This window comes from Dicentrarchus labrax, unplaced genomic scaffold (assembly GCF_905237075.1).
Source record: "Dicentrarchus labrax unplaced genomic scaffold, dlabrax2021, whole genome shotgun sequence".
NCBI classification, from domain to species: domain Eukaryota; kingdom Metazoa; phylum Chordata; class Actinopteri; family Moronidae; genus Dicentrarchus; species Dicentrarchus labrax.
The window spans coordinates 21120223-21140267 of record NW_026136707.1 but is presented as its reverse complement, the minus strand read 5'-3'; the positions used below and the strand labels follow the sequence as shown (position 1 = coordinate 21140267).

Here is a 20045-nt window from a genome sequence, read left to right as displayed (position 1 = left end):
CCGTTGGAAAATTACTTTATCAGCCAAAAATAATATAATGCGAACTAGTCAGTCACAGATTTTAAGTCTTGATTTTCAAGAGTTGATTTTTTTTGTGCAGAGGGGGCGTTCCACCTGTGACAAGACTTTTTTGTTAGATAGATAGGATGAGAGATTTGCTTTTTTCAAGTCCATGTGACTGATGTGGTTTCCATGTGATTAAAGACCATGTCCTGGTGTGTATATATACATCAATATCTTTTAAAAAACTCAACTATTAACTTAGCATTCAGTAACAAGAAAAGGAACATCATCTCCACCTACAGTCAGCAATAGGAAATCTCACTGAAGAGAGAAGAGCATGTTTGGTAGGGAAAGCGTTAACTCGGCTCCTCTAAAGTTAAACTGATTTAATGGCTTAATGGTTGGCTTGACAAGGGCATGCTATAGGTTGGGTGCAGCCATGACAAGCTGTAAAGGGCCACTGAGTGGTTTCCTGTGCTCAGTAAATCTTTTTATACTACATAAGACAGAGTGGAACGTCGGACCGGCTGCAGGACAAAATCTGTTTTCTAGCTCCTACAAACTACATTTGATTGGATTAATAACTTACAATTGTTGCAGATTGAGTTCCGATTGCACCTGGCTGTTAGCGAGAGGAACTGCACAAGATGACGTAAACATTATGTCAAACCTGCGGCATGTTAAGTGTTTTGTTTCCAGACGGCGTATTGCAGTCATATGGTGGGACCAGGAAGAGGGGCTGTCAGCCATGTGTGCTAATGATTTTTACCTTGAAACGTTTACAGAGCAGCTCTTTTTGACTCCGAGGGGGCAATTTGTAGCATAACGCCTACCTTTCACCAGACAGTGTGTGGCTGAGTAGAACCTCGGAGACCACAGCCTCTTCAGCCCCAAGTAATTGAGGGGTGGTGATAGATGGCACACTAAGGAGATAGACTCCCACATAAGAGCAAAATTCATTGTTTGAGCAAAGAAAATAAACAATCATATGTCATATCTTTGATAATGTCTTTTTATACAATTGTGTACAACTAAAAAATACAGATAGTCCACAAGTAGAAGGACTGTAGTAGGCTATTACAGTGCTCTGTGCAAGTTTATCACACCACACAGTTTTTACATGTGTTGACAGTGAACCCTAGTGGTCACAGTGTTGGTTGTCTTCTCTACACTCAGATCCACCCTGGATCTTCCCTGTGCAGGCAGGGAGGAGCGTAGCTAAGGTTGGATACCTATGTCGAAATTCTTGCCAACATAATCCTCCACTGTTGTAACTTGCAAGGGCAATTTGCTTTCATTCCATCTTAGGGCCGAGGCCTCCCTCTCCCACATGACCAAACGCACTCAGATGAGAGATGCCCAAACTGAATCTTGTAACTGAACTAAAGAAATTACTAGTTTAAGTCCTGTGTTTCATCTTTCTCTCTCATACACCATCATCAAGTCATCTAAATTTCCATTTCACCCTAATCATTCCTCTTCATGCCATGTACATTCATTTCTTCTGTTTTCCCTCTTCTCTCTCCGTTTCTCCATTACTCACCCATCTGTACTCATTCCTCCTTCTTTCACCCTTCTTCACCCAGCATTGGAAGGCAGAGGTAGGTATTAGCATGTCGGAGCAGGACTGTACTAAAATGTGTGTCTGGTCATGACTGTTGACTGTTCCCTTCCTCACCTGTTCTTCCAACTTTCTCCTCCTATCCAGACCTCTGTTTTCTAGCACCACCACAACTTTTCCCCTCCCCTCTCTCAGTTGCTTCACTGTCTGGTTGCAGTTACACCACACATCAGTTGTGCACAGCGAATGCACTTTTGACTGTAGATTAATTGAAATCCAAAAGATTCATGAAATATCTACATCTATTTTGTATTTTAGTATTTTTTACTTTTTCTTTACCCCACTGATCAGAGTTTTACCCCAACCTATCACTTTACTATCAGGGATGACAGCTGCCATTTGGCATTTGGAGTAGGAGTCAGGCTTGGTTGCTCAGGGCTGTGCATTCCTGTCCTTTGTAGAATTGCACTAGTGGAGAGAATGCTCTGAGTGCTGTAGGAAACTTATATAAATAACACAGCTGGGTTATAGAATCAGCATTAAATGCTTCTATTAGAGCTGAAAATGGGTCAATTTGTAATTTGTAATTTTATATTTGATGCCTCATCAAGTTTGAAGTGTCACAGAAACTTCACCACATGCTGTTGCCATTAATCGTCGAAAAATACCTTTTGCGGTCTTTTGTCACGTTGTAGCCATCAGCGTCAACGTTTGTACAGTAAAAGAACCGGTATGGAGATGGATGAAAGATACTGTATGATGAAAGTACTGAAGATTGTTGTTGTGATCTGCTTCAGTCAGAACTAATACCAGAACAGTTAGTCCTCTAAAAAGGTTACACATGGGCAAAAGATGGGCTGTTAGTGTAATTCATGGTGCATCTTGAATCCTTATGACCTGTGCTTTCCCTTTGTTCTGGCAGACACAGCGTCACGTGGCAGACCTGTATGAAGACCTTCGGGATGGACATAACCTGATCTCGCTGTTGGAGGTCCTCTCTGGGGAAACACTGGTGAGTTTTGCCGTCATGTCTGATTTTTTTACCTTGGCTAGCAAAAAATATGCCTACGCTCTGCATCTTCTACCTCAATCATCCTGCATCCTCCAGACCAAAACATAATCCAGACTAATTACACAAGATGTACTAATCTTCAATCCACCTGGAATATCATCCCTGTGGCAACAAATTGGAACCAGTCGCAGCCAAGACAGCGGCTTAACCTGTGGCTTACCTGTGGTCTTAAACAAAGATTTTTTAATTGACTAGCAGCTCCTGAGTCTACAACCCCTTTCTCTCTCTCTCTTTCTTCTATCTGACTAGCTGTTTTTTTGTTTTTCTTTATTCAGTTGTGACTTCTCATACAGCCTGTAGTCTTTCTATGTTTGTAACTAAAATCTTAAGGCTCACACACTGGACTGTTTCAGTGTTTTTTTATCCGTGGGTTCAGATCCGTATAAAAGCTTCTCTGCTGCTTTAGTTCATGGCTCCCTCCACCAGCTCCAGTTCTGCTCATTTTCTGAATGCCTCCATAGCCTTAACCCATTAACTTTGGCCTGTGTGTGTGTGTGTGTGTGTGTGTGAACTATACTACTATCTGATCTACGGTTCTCCTTCTCTACTCCTCCGCTCCGTTGCCACCCGTTTGCCTTCCTTAAACCTTCGTCTGTGTGTGCTGATCTTTGCCGTCTGGCCTTCGCCTCCTCTCTTTGCACTGCTCTTGCTGGGGCTAGCCGAGGGAGAGAGACGTGGTCAGGAGCGTTCGGTTGGTGAGTGGGTCGATGACTTACAGTAGACATCCTTTTCTCATCTTTTTTCTTAATTCAATTATTATTCATGAGCGCTTTCCCAGTGACTGGGCTGTGCATGGTATCCAGACCTCCATGCCGATTTAAGTTTTTTTTTGCTTTTTTCCTTTCACTCATTGACAAGCTTGCTTTAAGCACGTAGCTGCCAGATATAGAAACAAACATTCAGTTATCCATTGATTAACGTGGCAGTTTTGGGCGCAAGCAATACTTTGTTTTGCATATCAGCATGAGCTTTTGAAACATTTGTTTGTATTTATGTATTATTTTTGTATTTACATTTCAGATATAAAAGACAAACTAATCATAATGCAACATGAAATAATCTCAGCTGGCTGTCAGATGACTTTAATAATTCAAAATGTTGTTACTGGCTCAGCTATTGCAAGTTTCCTGCTGTAATCAGTATTCTAAAGGGTTTATTATTTCCATATTCCTTTTTTTCCATATTTGTGGGAAGTGGTGAACAACAGGACTGAGACAAAGAAAGCAATTTGGATAAAAGATTCAACACAGTATCTCTACAGGCGTACTGTAAATCAAATTACTTACTCACCAGAATAAATTGCAAGTTGAAAAAGAAAAAGATTCACCAGTTATCCCCATATTTATTCTTTCTGTTAAATGTCTTTCAGTTTTCCTCCCCATTCAATTCTCCGTTTTGACGTTTTTTGAATGTTCCCGTATCCCAGAAGGATCGTCTCTGACAGTCTAGTGTCAATCATGTATCTAAACTCCGTCTTTATCTCTTTCCTCTCCTCCTCAGCCCAGAGAGAAAGGCCGCATGCGATTCCACAAACTGCAGAATGTACAGATAGCACTGGACTTCCTCAGACACCGGCAGGTATGGCACATAAAATCATACCTTGAACCTTGAAAACCTTGAAAACTTGACCAAACACTGGCAATGCCTTGTCACAAGATACCTAATTGTACCGATGTTTCTACTAACTAATATTGCTGTTTTGTTTTCTCAGGTCAAGCTGGTTAACATCCGAAATGATGACATAGCAGATGGGAACCCCAAGCTGACTCTGGGGTTAATATGGACCATCATCCTCCACTTCCAGGTCTCCTCATCTGTCAGTGTTGTGTTCCGTTATTATATTATCGCTCTATACCTCTGTCTCTGGGATTTGCACCTGTCGGCTGCTGTTTCCCATCTCCCTGGAACCAATCAGAGGGAATTCTGCTCTTCATAATTCCTCTGAAAAAAGACATTTTCTAATCTAAACAGCATTCTTCTCAACATATTTCTAGGAACGTTTGCAGCTATTATAACACACTAACTCTGCTGTCAAGTATTTAGAGTGCAGCCGTTAATTTATGAACAGTGTGAAAGTGTCCTGAGATAACTTCTGTTATGAATTGGCGCTATACAAATAAAATTGAATTGAATTGGAGAAATAAAACACCAACAGGGTGTGCAAGCATGAGTCACTCTCCTACTGAGTCCCAAGGGGAGGGCGTGTCAGGCCAAGAGTACAACTTGTTGTCATGTATCCAGGCCTTTTCCTGCCGTCCTTTGCGTCTGCCAAGATCTGCCTGGCAGAGATCCCTGGTGATCAGCCCAATGGGCAGGGCCACACCCTTTAATATCAGATGATTGAGGTTGGGTTGCAAAAAGCCGAACCTTAGCATGGGAAATAAAGGAGACACTGGTGTTGAGGGTGGTTTTGGTGAGACAGTCTGGTGAGGGTGCCATTGTGCCCTGTAGATACATAACAGCATAGAATAGAGGGGAAAATGGCTGGGTTGTGGTTGCTGGTGAGTCATAGAGATCAAAGTGAAGAGGAAAAATTCTGCTTTAATCATGTAATGTAGTGTTAAATCCCACATGATTATCCTGAATTGATTACATTTACATAGAAAACAAGTTTTAAAGATCTGAAGATTTAAAGTTACTCCTGCACCTACATAATCAAAACGTGCATCATTTGTATAGTCTTTATGCTTTATTATTGAAGCAATCTGGAAGATGAGTGAAATAACTCCATTTGATTTCAATGGAAGAGTTTTTAAAATAACTCGTTTGGCGACTGCAGGGTAGAGCTATTAGCGGAGGAGAATTCGAATGGCGCACACAAACGAGTACACACACACACACACACACACACACACACACACACACACACACACACACACACACACACACACACACACACAAAATGGAAAACCTGATGCCTATGACTCATCTTTCCCATCCCCTAATTCCCCAAATGAAAAGTTATCTGAATGCCACAGCCGCCGTGGCGTTTCCCAGACTAGACTAGACAGGAACCCTGCTGAATCCTGTGAGCCAAGTCAGAAGCATCAACACTTCACTCTGCTAATATAATAAATATATAATCTCTCAACCAGGAGAGATATTAATCCAAGGGATGATAAAGGTGTTAATTGGTCTGAGCCATAATGATATTAATCTCAATTATTAATCATGGGTATAGAGTGATTCCATTCTAATTGTATCTTTTGGTTTCCACTAATGACTAATTTCCTTCACATCTCTTTAGTATGGATATTAATATATTCTACACATCAGCCACATCCCTAATATGTTATTTATATCCATCGTCTCAGATCTCAGATATTCAGGTCAATGGCCAGTCAGAGGACATGACGGCCAAGGAGAAGCTGCTGCTCTGGTCCCAGAGGATGACGGACAGCTACCAGAACATCCGCTGTGATAACTTCACTACCAGCTGGAGGGACGGCAAGCTGTTCAATGCTGTCATACACAAACACTAGTGAGTGGGCAATGTATTGCTGATTAACTGTATGATTGTAAAATGATAAGAGCACTATAAACAGTAATAAGAGTATGCTAGTTATTGTACTACTGTGCCCACCCTCTGCTGCTATAAAATCACTCAGCACAGCAGAATAACCAGTACTAATATTAATAATTTATCATTCAATTTGGACAATGCAGAGCTATATATTTCCTTCTATAATACAACCAGAGAATGAAAGGTCTTGTCATGACACGTCACCAGCCACCTGGCAGTTTAAACATGCCCTGTAATTAGATCCCACTCTATTGACAAGATGTATCTATTCCCGGAGTAATTTTAGACATGATAACCATGGTATTGGATCTGATTTATTTTAAAAGGTTTAATAGTGCAGAGCTTTCATATAGATGCAGTGCTTAATTAGGTTTAGGTTTAGGTAAGTTTTATTTTTCCGATCATTTAAAAAATGAATTCACAATAATTTCCATGAATAATTTCTTGAACAGATGTTCATGCAAACAAAACAAGACAAACAAAACAAAGATAAGAGAAAAAAGTGACAGGACATATAAACAAAACAATTAATATATCATCATTCTTTCCTCATACCTATATGTTTCTCTTACAAATTATTTATTTTCTCTTTTATTCTCTTTTGTTTTTTTTGACCAAAAAAAAGATGTAGACTGAAGCCTAAGCTTATTTTGTCTATCCTTTTTTAAAACATGATTTCAGTTTCTTCAAACAAAACTTACATCAGTAGCAGTGACTTTTCAACATGACAAAGTAAAATAAATTAACAATTGAAGTTCTCATAACAAACTAAAAACATAAATATCCAGATACCTGGTTTCAAAAATTCCCAAAGTGCTTAATTTAGTTTATGTACTGTTATTTACTTTGTCTGTTTAATCAGTTTTGAAATCATTTTGGAGTCGCTGCACCTGGCAGTACTGGTCTTATGCTGCTTTAATAAAATCAGCTCTCCATGAACATTTTAAGCCTTTAGGCTAGGAATACCACTGTCAGGCGTTGGCCATGAGTAATGCTCTACCACCTTAGGATGATAATTCCTCCATTAAATATGATTAACTTATTAAACTGTTGGGAACCTAGAATTAAGTAAACTCTGACCTCCTTGCTGTTAAACGCTAAATATGCTCATTCTCCTACTGTTGTTGTGTGTGTTTATAGTTGAATTAGTGGTTAGGGATTGCTTTGTGTACTTCCACATCCTGGGAAGTGAATGCACATTTATTTCTCAGGAAGATTTGTCAATACAACTTGCCATTGGTTGGTTTCCTTTTAGATGTTTTAACAAAGGGATTCATGAGTAGTCCAGAGAGCAAACAGAAGAAAAAAGTCATATTAAATTAGAGAAAGTTGAAGGCTGAGAAAAAATATGTAGTTCTTTAGTGCCATTATGTATTAAAAAAAAGAGTTGCCTGCAGGGACACGTTACCTTAAACTTGAGCGTGTACCTGCAACTTTTTTCTCTCTTTTGGAGACACCTGAGGCTGGATCAGTGCTGCCTTTCATACAGGTCAGGGGTGTGGTATGGGCGTAACTGTTGCACTCTGTTGCTGCTACTTGAAAACTGTGGCGTTACTTCGTGCCTAGGCACAGTTCAGGGCATCTTAGTGCGGAATATATCCGGTCATCTGGAGAATTCAAGATCGTTCAGGGTTTACAGATAGAATTTAGAAAGCTTCAGTTGAATTTAGGTGTCATGTTGAAAAGCTTGATGGAGGAGAAGTGACTTGGCTGCACCACTAGGAGGCTTTTTCATCTCAGCAACCTTGCAGAAGGATTAAGTGGACCTTCACATGATGGACACATGAGACAGTGCATAGGATGGATTTACATGCAACCATCAAGCCGTCAGAAGATTTTTTGCGTGAATGAATGAAGCTGTTGCCAAGTACTAAAGCGTAACCTTTTTACTTGCCACTGGACACGGAGCTTCTGGCAGATTTTCAAGATGCTCGGTATAAAGAAGAAGTCCAAGCATAAGAAACGAAGCATAGGCTTCATTGGTGGCCTGTCAGGATCTGTCAGCGAGGTGGACGACCGGGTGGTCATGCTTTGTGATGATATCCCATCAGAGGCATCCTCCTGGGACTCAGGCCGGGGTTCCAATAGCTCAGGGGCCCGCTCTAGCAGTGATGAGCTGGGCCACGGATGGAGGTCCAAGAGCTTTCATGGAAGAGAGCCGAGCATGAGCAGCTCCTCTAGGCCAACAAAGCAGTACTCTGTGCGAGAAGTACGCCATGTGGAGTCCCCTGTTTATTCACAGAATGCGGGCCGTTCCACTCTACGCATCAGGGAGCTGTATGAATCTGCTCTTACTATTGCTTTGTACACATACTCTATTTATTTACTCAATATCATAATTAGTACTGCAGGGATATGCATTGCACATGTGAATTTCTGGATTTGGCAATGTATTTGAAACTTCTTTAGTTATGATATTATGAGTGAAAGTTCTGTACTAGTAAAGTATGTATGCACGATAGATGAGGATGCATTCAGTCATGCCGTTCTGCACTCTGTCAACATGAACTTTTGTATGTTCTGGGAGTCGAGGCATGTGTGGCTTCCAACTTCAAATGTGTCAGCTTCGATTATGGTAGCCGCTCTATAAATTACATTCCACCTATAGATGCTCTGACATCTGCCAGAGAGTCAAACACCCTGAGGACAAAAAGGCAGGTGCTCGTACAGATTTTACAGAAAGTCAGCAGGTGGGCTTTTTATCAGCATATAGCCAATGGCAGTAGGTCTGAAAGAGCACACCCACTGCTGCTAATATATTCTACCATACCAGTATGCAGACCTGTAAATAAAATATAAATTTTATATATAAATCAGAGAATTTGGAATTTTTTTTCTTAAAAACTGACTCAAGATGATAAATCATTTATCAAATAAAATCAAAATAGTTGGCGATGAATTGAATAGTTGACAACTAATCGATTAATTGACTAATCATTATAAATGTTTGTGTTCCCCTAGTCCCAGACTCATCGACATGGGCAAAGTGTACAGACAGACCAACCTGGAGAACCTGGAACAAGCCTTTGGTGTGGCAGAGAGAGACCTGGGAGTGACACGCCTACTGGACCCTGAGGGTAAGATGGGCCCAAAGTCCATTTAGTCAGAAGTTATGCTAGTGTGTTATGCTACAGTATTTCTACAAGTTACAATTTATTATTCATGTTCAACATAAAAATAATGAAATGACATATGATACAATTTTACCGCATCCTTTCAGATGTCGATGTCCCACACCCTGATGAGAAGTCCATCATCACTTACGTATCATCCTTGTATGACGCCATGCCTCGGGTAGACGCACACGATGGCGCCAGAGCTAATGTAAGCAGAACTCCTTTCATACCATAATTCTTGGTTGATGCTCACCTCCAAAATATATTTTAAAAAAATGCTATAAATAAATGTGCTTCAGGAAAACACAAATGTTTGCTCTAATTTGATCTGGTTAAATGCTTGATCAGATTTAATCAAAACCAGCAGGCTTGTGACTCTTATAAATGAGCTTTTGTTTGCAGTGTTTTCCAATGCCTCCAGAAGTTCAAAGAGAAATAGAAGTCTTGTGAAACCAAGTATCTCAGGAAATTAGCAACCTGTGGTGTTTACATTGTAGAAGCACAAGAGATAGGCGCATATGTACTGTCACACATCATATATTCACATATAACATACTGTATAGTAGTTTTTACAAACTCCCTCATTAGACTAATGCTGTGCAGGGGTATTTAATGTCCTGATGTTTAACTTCAGTAATGTACAGGTGAATACTGACCTTACATCTTTTCTAATAAATGTCCTTACAAACACTAAATCTAGGAGAACTGTAGAAATATGCTTCTATCTGTCTGTCTCCCACCATTGTCTCCTCTGCCACTGCCCCCCTTATAAACCCCTGCCTTCCTGTGCACTCACACAAGACCTGGATTGTTGGTACCTAATTGAGTTTAGTGTGGTGTGTGAGTGATTGAAAATGGAGACGCAGGAGAAGAAGAGCCCTCCTGTCTGTTGTTGTTGAACTCCCAACTATCTTTTCTGCTGTGTTGGCTGCAGGAGCTGGAGCTTCGCTGGCAGGAGTACTACGAACTGGTGACTCTTCTGCTCCAGTGGATCCGCCACCATGTCATGATCTTCGAGGAGAGGAAGTTCCCTGCCAGTTACGAGGAGATAGAGGTGAGATGATATGCTGATGACATTATGCCTCTAGGCAAGACGTTTGTCTATGTTAAACTTTGTGCAGTTGAGCAGCACTGATGAGCACAGATATATATTTTAAAAAAGTTTCCTTCAAGTTCTTTAAAGCAGTCAAATTATTCTTAATACTTAAAGTATTGTGAAATTGAGGTTTTGTTTTGTCTATCCATTGTTAGATCAAAGAACACCCTTACATAATGTCTAGCTGCAGGCAGATAGAGGCAACTGTATTCCCAGACATTGTTGTACTGTAGGTGGGGCAGTGCCAGTGCTGAGAAAATGCAGCCAAAAGGCAGATCCTGCTAAACCTAATCCTCAGAAGAATCACCACTGTGCCACTCCCTTGTTAGTACTGCAGAACAAAAGCATAGCGTGACTTAGGTGTTTTTCGAAGTTTGCTTTGAAGTTAAATTATCAGCGGTTTAGGTGTGCTTTTTTAAAGTCCAGTCACAGAGCGAGTAACATTTTTGTTCAGTAATATAGTGAAGTTGTTTGAGTCATTATCAGTTTAATGCAATTTACACCCTGTATGGGAAGGAACAAATGATACTACTGTATAGAGGAGAGCACCCTGCTGTGCTGTATACAGACTATTAGAATTGTAGCGTGATGTGTTAATGCTAATGTAATTATCCTATTTAGGAAATTAGGATTTTAAATGAATTTAACTGATCCCAGTTTCCCCAAAAAGCAGCATAATAATGTGTCCTTTACACAAGTAAAGTCAAGGTTTCACCACTTGTTCTGCAAATGCTTTTTTTCTTCAGATACCTTGGAACAAAGGCAAAAATTTGAAAAAAAAGGCCAATTTAAACTTTCTTATTGTGTATTTTTTCTTTAGCTTCTCTGGCGCCAGTTCTTGAAGTTCAAAGAGACAGAGCTGCCAGTGAAAGAGTCTGACAAGAACCAGTCTAAACACATCTACCAGTCCTTTGAGGCAAGTTAACCCTCATTTTTCACTCTTTTGTATTTTATTGTGTTCTGTAATATTGAGTGATGACTTATGCTTCCTACCCCCACCTGCCCACAGAGTGCCGTGCATGCTGGTCAAGTGAAGGTCCCTCCAGGCTACCATCCCATTGATGTGGAGAAAGAATGGGGTCGACTTCATGTGGCCATCCTGGAAAGAGAACGGCTGCTCAGGATAGAGTTTGAAAGGTTAAGACAGTGGCACATATTAAATTATATAGACATTTTTATGGATCAGATTTTTATTTTATTATTGTTGTTTTGTTTTTTTTCCAATCAAGGCGTGTAGTGGCAACGAGATAGGACAGTATAGAAATATATAAGTAAGGTACATCCAGCTAGTGGATTAGGAGATAATTCACTCCCTTAACTCCCAACAAAACAGTGCTAATAAATACAGGACACACAAACAAAAAAAAAAAAAAAAAAAAAAAAAAAAAAAAAAAAAAAAAAAAAACACCCCCCTTTTTTTATATGTTATATTGACAAGATAATCCTGTTAGAAAAAAAAAAAGATTTTTAGGGGTTTTAAAATTTTTAAAAAAAAAAAAAAAAAAAAAAAAAAAAAAATCAAAGTTATTGGGTTAGCTAGCCTGCTGACCTTCCAACATCACCAAAGCTGTGCTCATGAAGGCGTGACAAAACACTGCCAATTACATTTTTATTTACCTCTGACCACAGCTATGAATGTTATTTTACCATCATACATTCTTTATTGCATCATTTTGCGGCGTTGGTAGGAGATAGCCGGGTGAAAGACTGTTTTTCTTGTTGTTTTGTGTGCTGGCCTGTATCAAAATTAGAGAAATGTGTGTTCTTCATAATTGGACACATAAAACGATATAATTAAGTCTCATGAAGGAGCATGATACAGTGTACATTTTATTTAGAGTAGCGTTGCATCATGCCTGGAAAATGGGCTGGTTTCGTGTCACGAGATTGTCTGGTCATGTTGCAGTCTGATAGCCTTGTTTATGGTTCTGAGATGGGGAATGACTGAATGAGCAGACTGGATGTCTTGGACAGAAAACATTTGTGTTTCACTCTGCTCTGCTACGTGGCAGAGTGTTTTCCTAAGACACAATGGGAGTGTGAGAAGAACTGAGTTTCTCGTAGCTGGAACTGTAAGCCGAAAGATTTGAGGAATGGCATTTGTGAGTGACCCTCATAAATTGGAGTATTTGCTGCAACGCGGGTGGCCGTAAGTTGTGAGCTTTAGTTTATGGGTGTCTAAATACGGTGTGGTTGTCTGACAGTCCTGGAAATGTCAAGGAGGGAGTTGATACTGTGGAAGTTATGGGACATGGATTATCCCAATTTCACTTGTTTTATTGACCCTAATTATTTTTTTTAATTGATCTTGTCTCATCCAGACTTGAGAGGTTCCAGCGGATTGTCAGTAAAGTCCAGATGGAGTCGGGCTTGTGTGATGACCAGCTCAGCCACCTGGAGACCCTGCTACAGAGTGTGAGTACTTTGAGTTCACAAAGAAGAGGAAAAAAACAAAAAGATGATCACACGTGTTAGGCCATGTGGCTTTTGTTATTTAATTGTGACCAAAGATCACAAGTTCTGGATTTGAAGTTTTTCCCAAAACTCTTTAAATACTAAATTAATCTGAAAAAAAGAATTCAACTTTACAGGAGCAGCAGCCTGAAGCAGGAAATAGCTGCTGTCATCAGCATACATAGCAGTCATATAGTCTTATTCATTCCAAATTACAGACTTCTTAGACCTCTTTCATGCCATTTAGTTTTTCATGTAGGTCATATGTAGCTACAGAAAAATAAGGAAAGAAAATCATAGTATCGCATAGTATAGCATCTAGGATCCTTCAGGCAGAGAAATGGCTGATGATTATGTGTCAATCACAGTCACAAGCTTTTATTGACAGTTTTATTGGCTTGTGTCCCTTCAGGACATTCGTCTGCTGAATGCAGGGAAACCAGCTCAGCACACAGCAGAGGTGGAGAGGGAGCTGGACAAGGCAGACAACATGATTCGCCTGCTCTTCAATGATGTGCAGATACTAAAGGATGGGCGCCACCCTCAGGCGGAACAGATGTACCGCAGGTGGGTGCTCATTCCAGTGAACCTCTAACATAATATGTCCTGTTACAAAACCTTTCACAGATCGGAATGCACAAAAGCACTAGTACAAAGGAGACTTTCAACTAACAGCTGACTGTGTTTGTCATCTCCACAGGGTTTACCGCCTCCATGAGCGCCTGGTGAACTTGCGCAGCGATTACAACCTTCGTCTGAAGTCCACTGTGACCATTGCCCAGGCTCCCATGTTCCAGGCCTCCCAGCAGTCCACCATGAAGCAGCGGCCTGAGTTGGATGATGTGACCCTTCGCTATGTCAAAGACCTCCTGGCGTGGGTGGAGGAGAACCAGCATCGCATTGATGAAGCTGAGTGGGGCTCTGATCTGCCCTCTGTGGAGTCCCAGCTGGGCAGCCACAGAGGCCTGCACCAGACTGTGGAGGACTTCCGATCCAAGATTGAACGTGCCAGGGCCGACGAGGTAGGACCCCTTATCAGAACCACTTAAAAATATTACACACAGAGCGACGCTGTGCTGTTGACCTTAAAAGTAACCTCTGTTGCATCTTTCTTCAGACCCAGCTATCTCCTGTCAGCAAGGGCACGTACAGAGAATACCTGGGTAAACTGGACCTCCACTATGGCAAACTACTGGTAAATATTTTTCAGTGGCTGATATTTAGATTTTTGTATAACTGCAAATAATGTAAAGACTAGAAATTTGAGTTATTTGAGTGTAGATTCTTTGAATCAACTGTTATGTTTTTTCTTTCAGAACTCTTCCAAGTCCCGCCTCAGGAACCTGGATTCACTACACGTCTTCGTCAGCGCTGCCACTAAGGAACTGATGTGGTTAAATGACAAAGAAGAGGAGGAGGTCAACTTCGACTGGAGCGACAGGAACAGCAACATGACTGCTAAGAAAGACAACTACTCGGTGTGTTTTCGAACCTCAGAGGCTGTGGTCAAATGCTAATTCCAGTCCTTTATATTCTGTGAAAGATGTATTGATAAATTGGTTAAATAAGTAAGATTTTCATTCACTATTTTTATTTGGATTGTTCAGGGTCTCATGCGAGAGTTGGAGCTGAGGGAGAAGAAGGTCAATGATATCCAGGCCATGGGAGACAAATTTGTCAGGGATGGACATCCTGGCAAGAAGACAGTTGAGGTAATTACGCTAGCAGATCCAACTGAACAGTAAAAATCCACATACAGTATAAACGCCAGTGAGTGAGGCCTCAACTAATCCACTGTAATCGTGTCTTCTTGGTCCCTTGCAGGCCTTCACAGCTGCCCTGCAGACTCAGTGGAGCTGGCTCCTCCAGCTGTGCTGCTGTATTGAGGCTCATCTCAAAGAAAACACAGCCTACTACCAGGTATGGGACAGAGATCTTGATGAAAATGAATCTGTGGAATTCCTAAAACTCTTCCATGAGGCCCATCAATATTCATAGAGCAAAGAGTCACATATTTTGTCCCCCATGATTTCCTTGCAGTTTTTTGCCGACGTGAAAGAGGCTCAGGACAAGATGAAGAAAATGCAAGAGAACATGAAAAAGAAATACAGCTGTGATCGCTCCACCACAGCCACGCGGCTGGAAGACCTTCTGCAGGATGCTGTGGTAAGTGCTTATTTGATTCAAAAGCAATATTGTTGCACTGCTTTTATTTAATGTGTACCATTAAGATATTGGGAGTTTTATAATATTCCTGTTTGTTTATTTTTTTTAACAGGAGGAGAGAGAACAGCTGAATGAATTCAAGACCCTTGTGACTGGCCTGAACAAGAGAGCCAAGTCCGTCATCCAGCTGAAACCCCGCAACCCCACCACCTCCGTCAAAGGAAAACTGCCCATTCAGGCCGTCTGTGACTTCAAGCAACAGGAGGTTAGAACTAGCTGCTTTACCAGCTTATAGTGATTTGTAATACTGCACAGCGTCGAGTGGTCGAACTTGTCACAAAACCTCAGCACGCCCCCTTTAACTTTTATTTATGGACCCTTTTCAGATCACTGTCCATAAAGGAGATGAGTGTGCGCTCCTCAACAACTCTCAGCCCTTCAAGTGGAAGGTCTTGAACCGCTCTGGACATGAGGCGGTGGTGCCATCCGTCTGCTTCATGGTACCTCCGGTCAACAAGGAGGCCATGGACAGCGTGTCCAGGTGAGAACAAAGTAAAAAAAAAAAAAAATGGGTCACGTATGTGACAGCCTCTCGGCCTCACTGTGGGCAGGAAATACTGATCCCATTAGACCTTGATGCATCAAATTATTGACAAGATGATATTTACAGATGTTATTTACAGTGAAGCGGTAACCACATTCTCTGGTTTATGGGAAATGTGGTTGATTTTTTGGAGGAAATATGTAATGCTACAGATAACTTGGAAAGTAATTTTTCTGCACTGTTTCTGTCAACAAATAAATAATGGCTTTAATATTCGATAAAGTGCAAGATATAATCTCTGAAGTACTGTCTGTCTTAATTCTTGCACTATGTGCGTTACTCTGCTTCTCCAGTCTGGATACAGGTCATCAGCAGATGGTGACTGTGTGGCAGAGGCTCCATATAGACATGAAGAGTTTGCTGTCATGGCAGTACCTGATGAGAGACTACACACAGATACGCTCCTGGAACATCACCATGGTGAGCATTAACACTAGCTAATAGGTGCTAAAAGAAATAGTCGAGGTTTGGCGAGGATAGACAAGGCCCCTAAAGTCTGTTATTTTAAGAGCAGGCTACGTAGGAAAGAGCTTTATTATGTTTAGTGTTCAGAATCAAATTCAATTACTGCATGCATGGGAAAGAGTGCAGAGGCCTTGATAAAATTAGGAGGGAAACGTTTAGGATTTGTTTGTGCTTTAATGATTCTGTATATTTCAGTCCATGAAAAACCCCAAAAAAGCACCATTAAATCAGATTACAGCCACAACCTCTTCTGTATACGAAGTGGAGTTCCACCTTAACCCCTCCTTTTTCCTCCTCCTCCTCCCCTTCTTATCCTGTGCAGTTAAAGACCATGAAGCCTGAGGAATATAGGCTGATGATGAGGAACCTGGAGCTCCACTACCAGGACTACATGCGGGACAGCCAGGACTCGCAGCTCTTTGGCGCTGACGACCGCATGCAGATCGAGGAGGACTACACCAAGTCCACCCAGCATTTCGAAAGCCTGCTTCGCTCAATGGAGAAAGGTAACATTTATTGCTCTAAAAAGCAAACTAGCTTTTGATTAATGATGGATTTATAAAGGGAATATAGAATAAGTGTATACCAACTTTACAGTATATAATTGTCATTCACCTTTCAGGACAAATGGTTGTTAGGCTCAAAGGTGAGTCATATCAAGCCAGTCAAAGCTACAGCTCACCAAGCTAGTGTGTGTACACGCCTCTAAGCGTTGAATCTTGGATGAGATGTTGAAAAATAACCAGAACCGTTAGAGTTTTGAGTGACTGCATGTTACTTTGGTTTTTTAAGTTGCTTTTTCTTCTTTGCAGCTGTGCTCAAAGTAGAATCCATGTTTTGCAGGTTAAGCTGCAGAGTGTTATGCTTTTTGTTATGCAGCTATATCACCTAAGAGTGTGATTACTACTACTAGGTAGAAAATACTTATTATATACTGTATGCTGTGACTGTAGTATATATAGAGCTACGTGTGCTTGTGACACAACACATGAAGAGCTGCATGAATTTCCGTGCTTACTACAAGGATGTTTTAACTGGTTATGAAACTGTCAAAATGTATTGATGCCTCTATATGACCTACATAGGCATCAGTGAGAAGCTATATAGTTAATCTTAAATTCCCCTTGAAATCAATGAAACGAGGTGGTGGAAACACTACCTGCTTTGGTCCACAGGGGCTGCCAGAATAAACAAAAAAGTTCCTTGTTGCTGCTTTAAGTGCACTGCAAATATGTGGTAGATGTTGCAAATAAACATTATTAGAGAATGTGAAAACATGGCATAGTCTATTCAGTATTTCTATTCTTTGTGCATCAATTTTTATTTTTTTTCACAACCCAAATAACTGTTAATACTCTCATACTAAACTAATGCGATTGCTGCTACACAGGTCTGCAGGATGAGTCTCTGTGTAAGAACTACATCTCTGAGATCAAGGACCTGCGTCTGCGTATAGAGGACTGTGAAGCTGGGACTGTGGCTCGCATTCGCAGACCTATGCAGAAGGAACCTCTGAAAGAATGTGTTCAGAAGACAACAGAGCAGAAGGTACTGTGCTCTGCAATGTGTTAAAATATCATGTGACATCAAAACATCATTACCGTATGAATTAAACATTAGGGGACTTGCTACTATCAGCTCTTACATTGTGTGCCGCTAGGCTTGAATCTGCTAGATATCCTGGAGTATTATCTCATGGGCTGAATGACATTAGCATTTCTTGTATTCCTGTCAGCTTTCCTGCAAGGATGAAGTAAAAACGTAAATATAGTTTGCAAAAGGAAATGTGTCTTCATGTAGAGAAATAAAAAAAAATGCTCTGCATATTGCCATTGCATAATGTGTTCATTGTCTATGTGTCTGTAGTGTTTTTATTTAATGACCCTCATGGCATTGTCTGTACATGTAACAGCCTCAGCTTATTATTCAATTATGATTCAACATTTTAGAAGGACAAACATGGTTCCTAGCAGGCTGCTAGACCCAGAGGCCAAATTATTCACTCAGCAGAGAATGAAAAGATGAAAAGAGAAAATGGGGTTAAGAAAAGAGAGAGGAATTTAAAATTAAATAATTTGATTATTCTGTTATTGAATGAAATGGCTTAACACAGTTGAATTAAATTGTACCAGAATTCATGCAGTTTGGTGGAGAGTAAGAACAGTTAGTGCACTGGTAAATAGCTGGAAAGCGGAATAAAATGACATGTCTCTCTCAGTTGATCGTAACCTCAGTCAAGTTTAGGCTCTTTTCATTGTGCTGAACCTTGTTGCCTTCTTCTGTTGTACAGAAAGTCCATGCTGAGCTTGAAGGCCTCAAGAAGGACCTAAATAAGGTGTCTGTAAAGACACAAGAGGTCCTGGCTTCTCCTCAGCAGTCTGCCTCTGCTCCTGTCCTGCGCTCAGAGCTTGAGCTCACTGTGCAGAAGATGGATCATGCCCACATGCTCTCCTCCGTTTATCTTGACAAGTGAGTCCCTGGCCACATGCTCTTGAGAGTTAAGAGAGAATGCACTGTTTCTTAAGGCAATGGTAATTTATTTAATTCTTGTTTCTTATCCCAGGCTGAAGACTGTGGAAATGGTCATCCGCAATTCACAGGGTGCTGAGGGAGTTCTTAAGCAGTATGAGGACTATCTGCGTGAGGTTCACACTGTGCCCAGTGATGTCAAGGAAGTAGAGACTTACAGAACAACGCTTAAGGTAAACAGCATATGGTTCTTGTGCATCTGTTAGAAGAGAACTTTCTCAAAAGATTATTTATTTGCATAAAAAAAAAATTGTCTGCTAATTGACCCTTACTAAGTCTCCCTAACTGTTCGCATAAAGTTCAATTATGACCTGGTTTTCCCACTGCTGACTTGCCTTTCCTCTTTTGCAGAAAATGCGAGGAGAGGCTGAGGGCGATCAGCCAGTTTTTGATTCTCTGGAAGAAGAGATGAAGAAGGCCTGTACAGTAAGCGATAAGATGTCCCGTGTGCACAGCGAGCGTGATGCAGAGCTGGACCACTACCGCCAGCTCCAGTCTAGCCTCCAGGATCGCTGGAAGGCCGTGTTCACACAGATAGACATTCGCCAAAGAGAGCTAGAGCAGCTTGGCCGCCAGCTAGGCTACTATCGTGAGAGCTACGACTGGCTGATCCACTGGATTGCTGACGCCAAGCAGAGGCAGGAAAAGATCCAGGCTGTGCCCATCACTGACACCAAGACTCTGAAAGAACAGCTGGCCCAGGAGAAGGTATATTGTGTACTGCTTGATATTATTACCATTCTTTCACATGTAAATAGTCAACACTCAACTCTTAATTTAAACTCTTTTTCAATACAGAAACTGCTGGAGGAGATTGAGAATAACAAGGACAAAGTTGATGAGTGTCAAAAATATGCTAAAGCATACATTGATACTATCAAGGTGAGCAATAAACAACACGAGTTTTCATTAATCATTGTTAATATTGTAATACGGAGCATTCAGAGAAAGTATCTGAAGCATAACTGATGTATGGAGAATGACTTTTTTTCAAATAGGACTATGAACTCCAGTTGGTTGCCTACAAAGCTCAGGTAGAGCCTCTTGCTTCTCCCATGAAGAAAACCAAACTGGACTCTGCTTCTGACAACATTATTCAGGAGGTATGTTTCTTATAACCCACGCTGGACAAAACTGAATGTTTTGATGGAGAACTTCGCCATTAATTGAATTCACTGTAAAAGGCATATGCATGAAGTTGAAAATGACATATTTCTAAGTGTTGTTTGTTTCCCCCGTATCAGTATGTAACACTGAGGACCCGATACAGTGAGCTGATGACTCTGACTAGTCAGTACATCAAGTTCATCACTGACTCACAGCGCCGCTTGGAGGACGAGGAGGTGCGTGACAACTGGCTGAGGATCCCAAACAAACTAAATTCTAACATTAACCTAACCAACCAAATAATGAACCAAACAACAAACAATTATCTGCCGATCACCAAAGCGCATGC

The 20045-nt window shown here is 40.9% G+C and overlaps 1 protein-coding gene across 18 annotated transcripts in view; it reads left to right on the top strand.

Moving 5' to 3' along the window:
* Positions 1-20045, top strand: part of plecb (plectin b) — a 128079-nt gene that overhangs the window by 92765 nt on the left and 15269 nt on the right. For 8 of the 18 annotated variants that reach the window (XM_051407572.1, XM_051407579.1, XM_051407581.1 and 5 more), the window contains 29 exons: positions 2487-2576; positions 4137-4214; positions 4348-4452; positions 5951-6117; positions 9121-9236; positions 9380-9483; positions 10210-10329; positions 11192-11287; positions 11381-11508; positions 12693-12786; positions 13238-13392; positions 13526-13847; positions 13943-14020; positions 14142-14303; positions 14433-14537; positions 14650-14745; positions 14866-14991; positions 15104-15256; positions 15378-15532; positions 15889-16015; positions 16383-16566; positions 16683-16706; positions 17451-17608; positions 18351-18529; positions 18624-18762; positions 18941-19297; positions 19388-19471; positions 19588-19692; positions 19834-19932. In XM_051407572.1, coding sequence (XP_051263532.1) covers positions 2487-2576; positions 4137-4214; positions 4348-4452; positions 5951-6117; positions 9121-9236; positions 9380-9483; positions 10210-10329; positions 11192-11287; positions 11381-11508; positions 12693-12786; positions 13238-13392; positions 13526-13847; positions 13943-14020; positions 14142-14303; positions 14433-14537; positions 14650-14745; positions 14866-14991; positions 15104-15256; positions 15378-15532; positions 15889-16015; positions 16383-16566; positions 16683-16706; positions 17451-17608; positions 18351-18529; positions 18624-18762; positions 18941-19297; positions 19388-19471; positions 19588-19692; positions 19834-19932 — 3906 coding nt within the window. Of the gene's footprint in view, positions 1-2486; positions 2577-4136; positions 4215-4347; positions 4453-5950; positions 6118-7725; positions 8437-9120; positions 9237-9379; positions 9484-10209; positions 10330-11191; positions 11288-11380; positions 11509-12692; positions 12787-13237; positions 13393-13525; positions 13848-13942; positions 14021-14141; positions 14304-14432; positions 14538-14649; positions 14746-14865; positions 14992-15103; positions 15257-15377; positions 15533-15888; positions 16016-16382; positions 16567-16682; positions 16707-17450; positions 17609-18350; positions 18530-18623; positions 18763-18940; positions 19298-19387; positions 19472-19587; positions 19693-19833; positions 19933-20045 lie in introns of those variants that run through there. The other 10 variants (XM_051407585.1, XM_051407586.1, XM_051407571.1 and 7 more) reach the window with 4 other exon arrangements.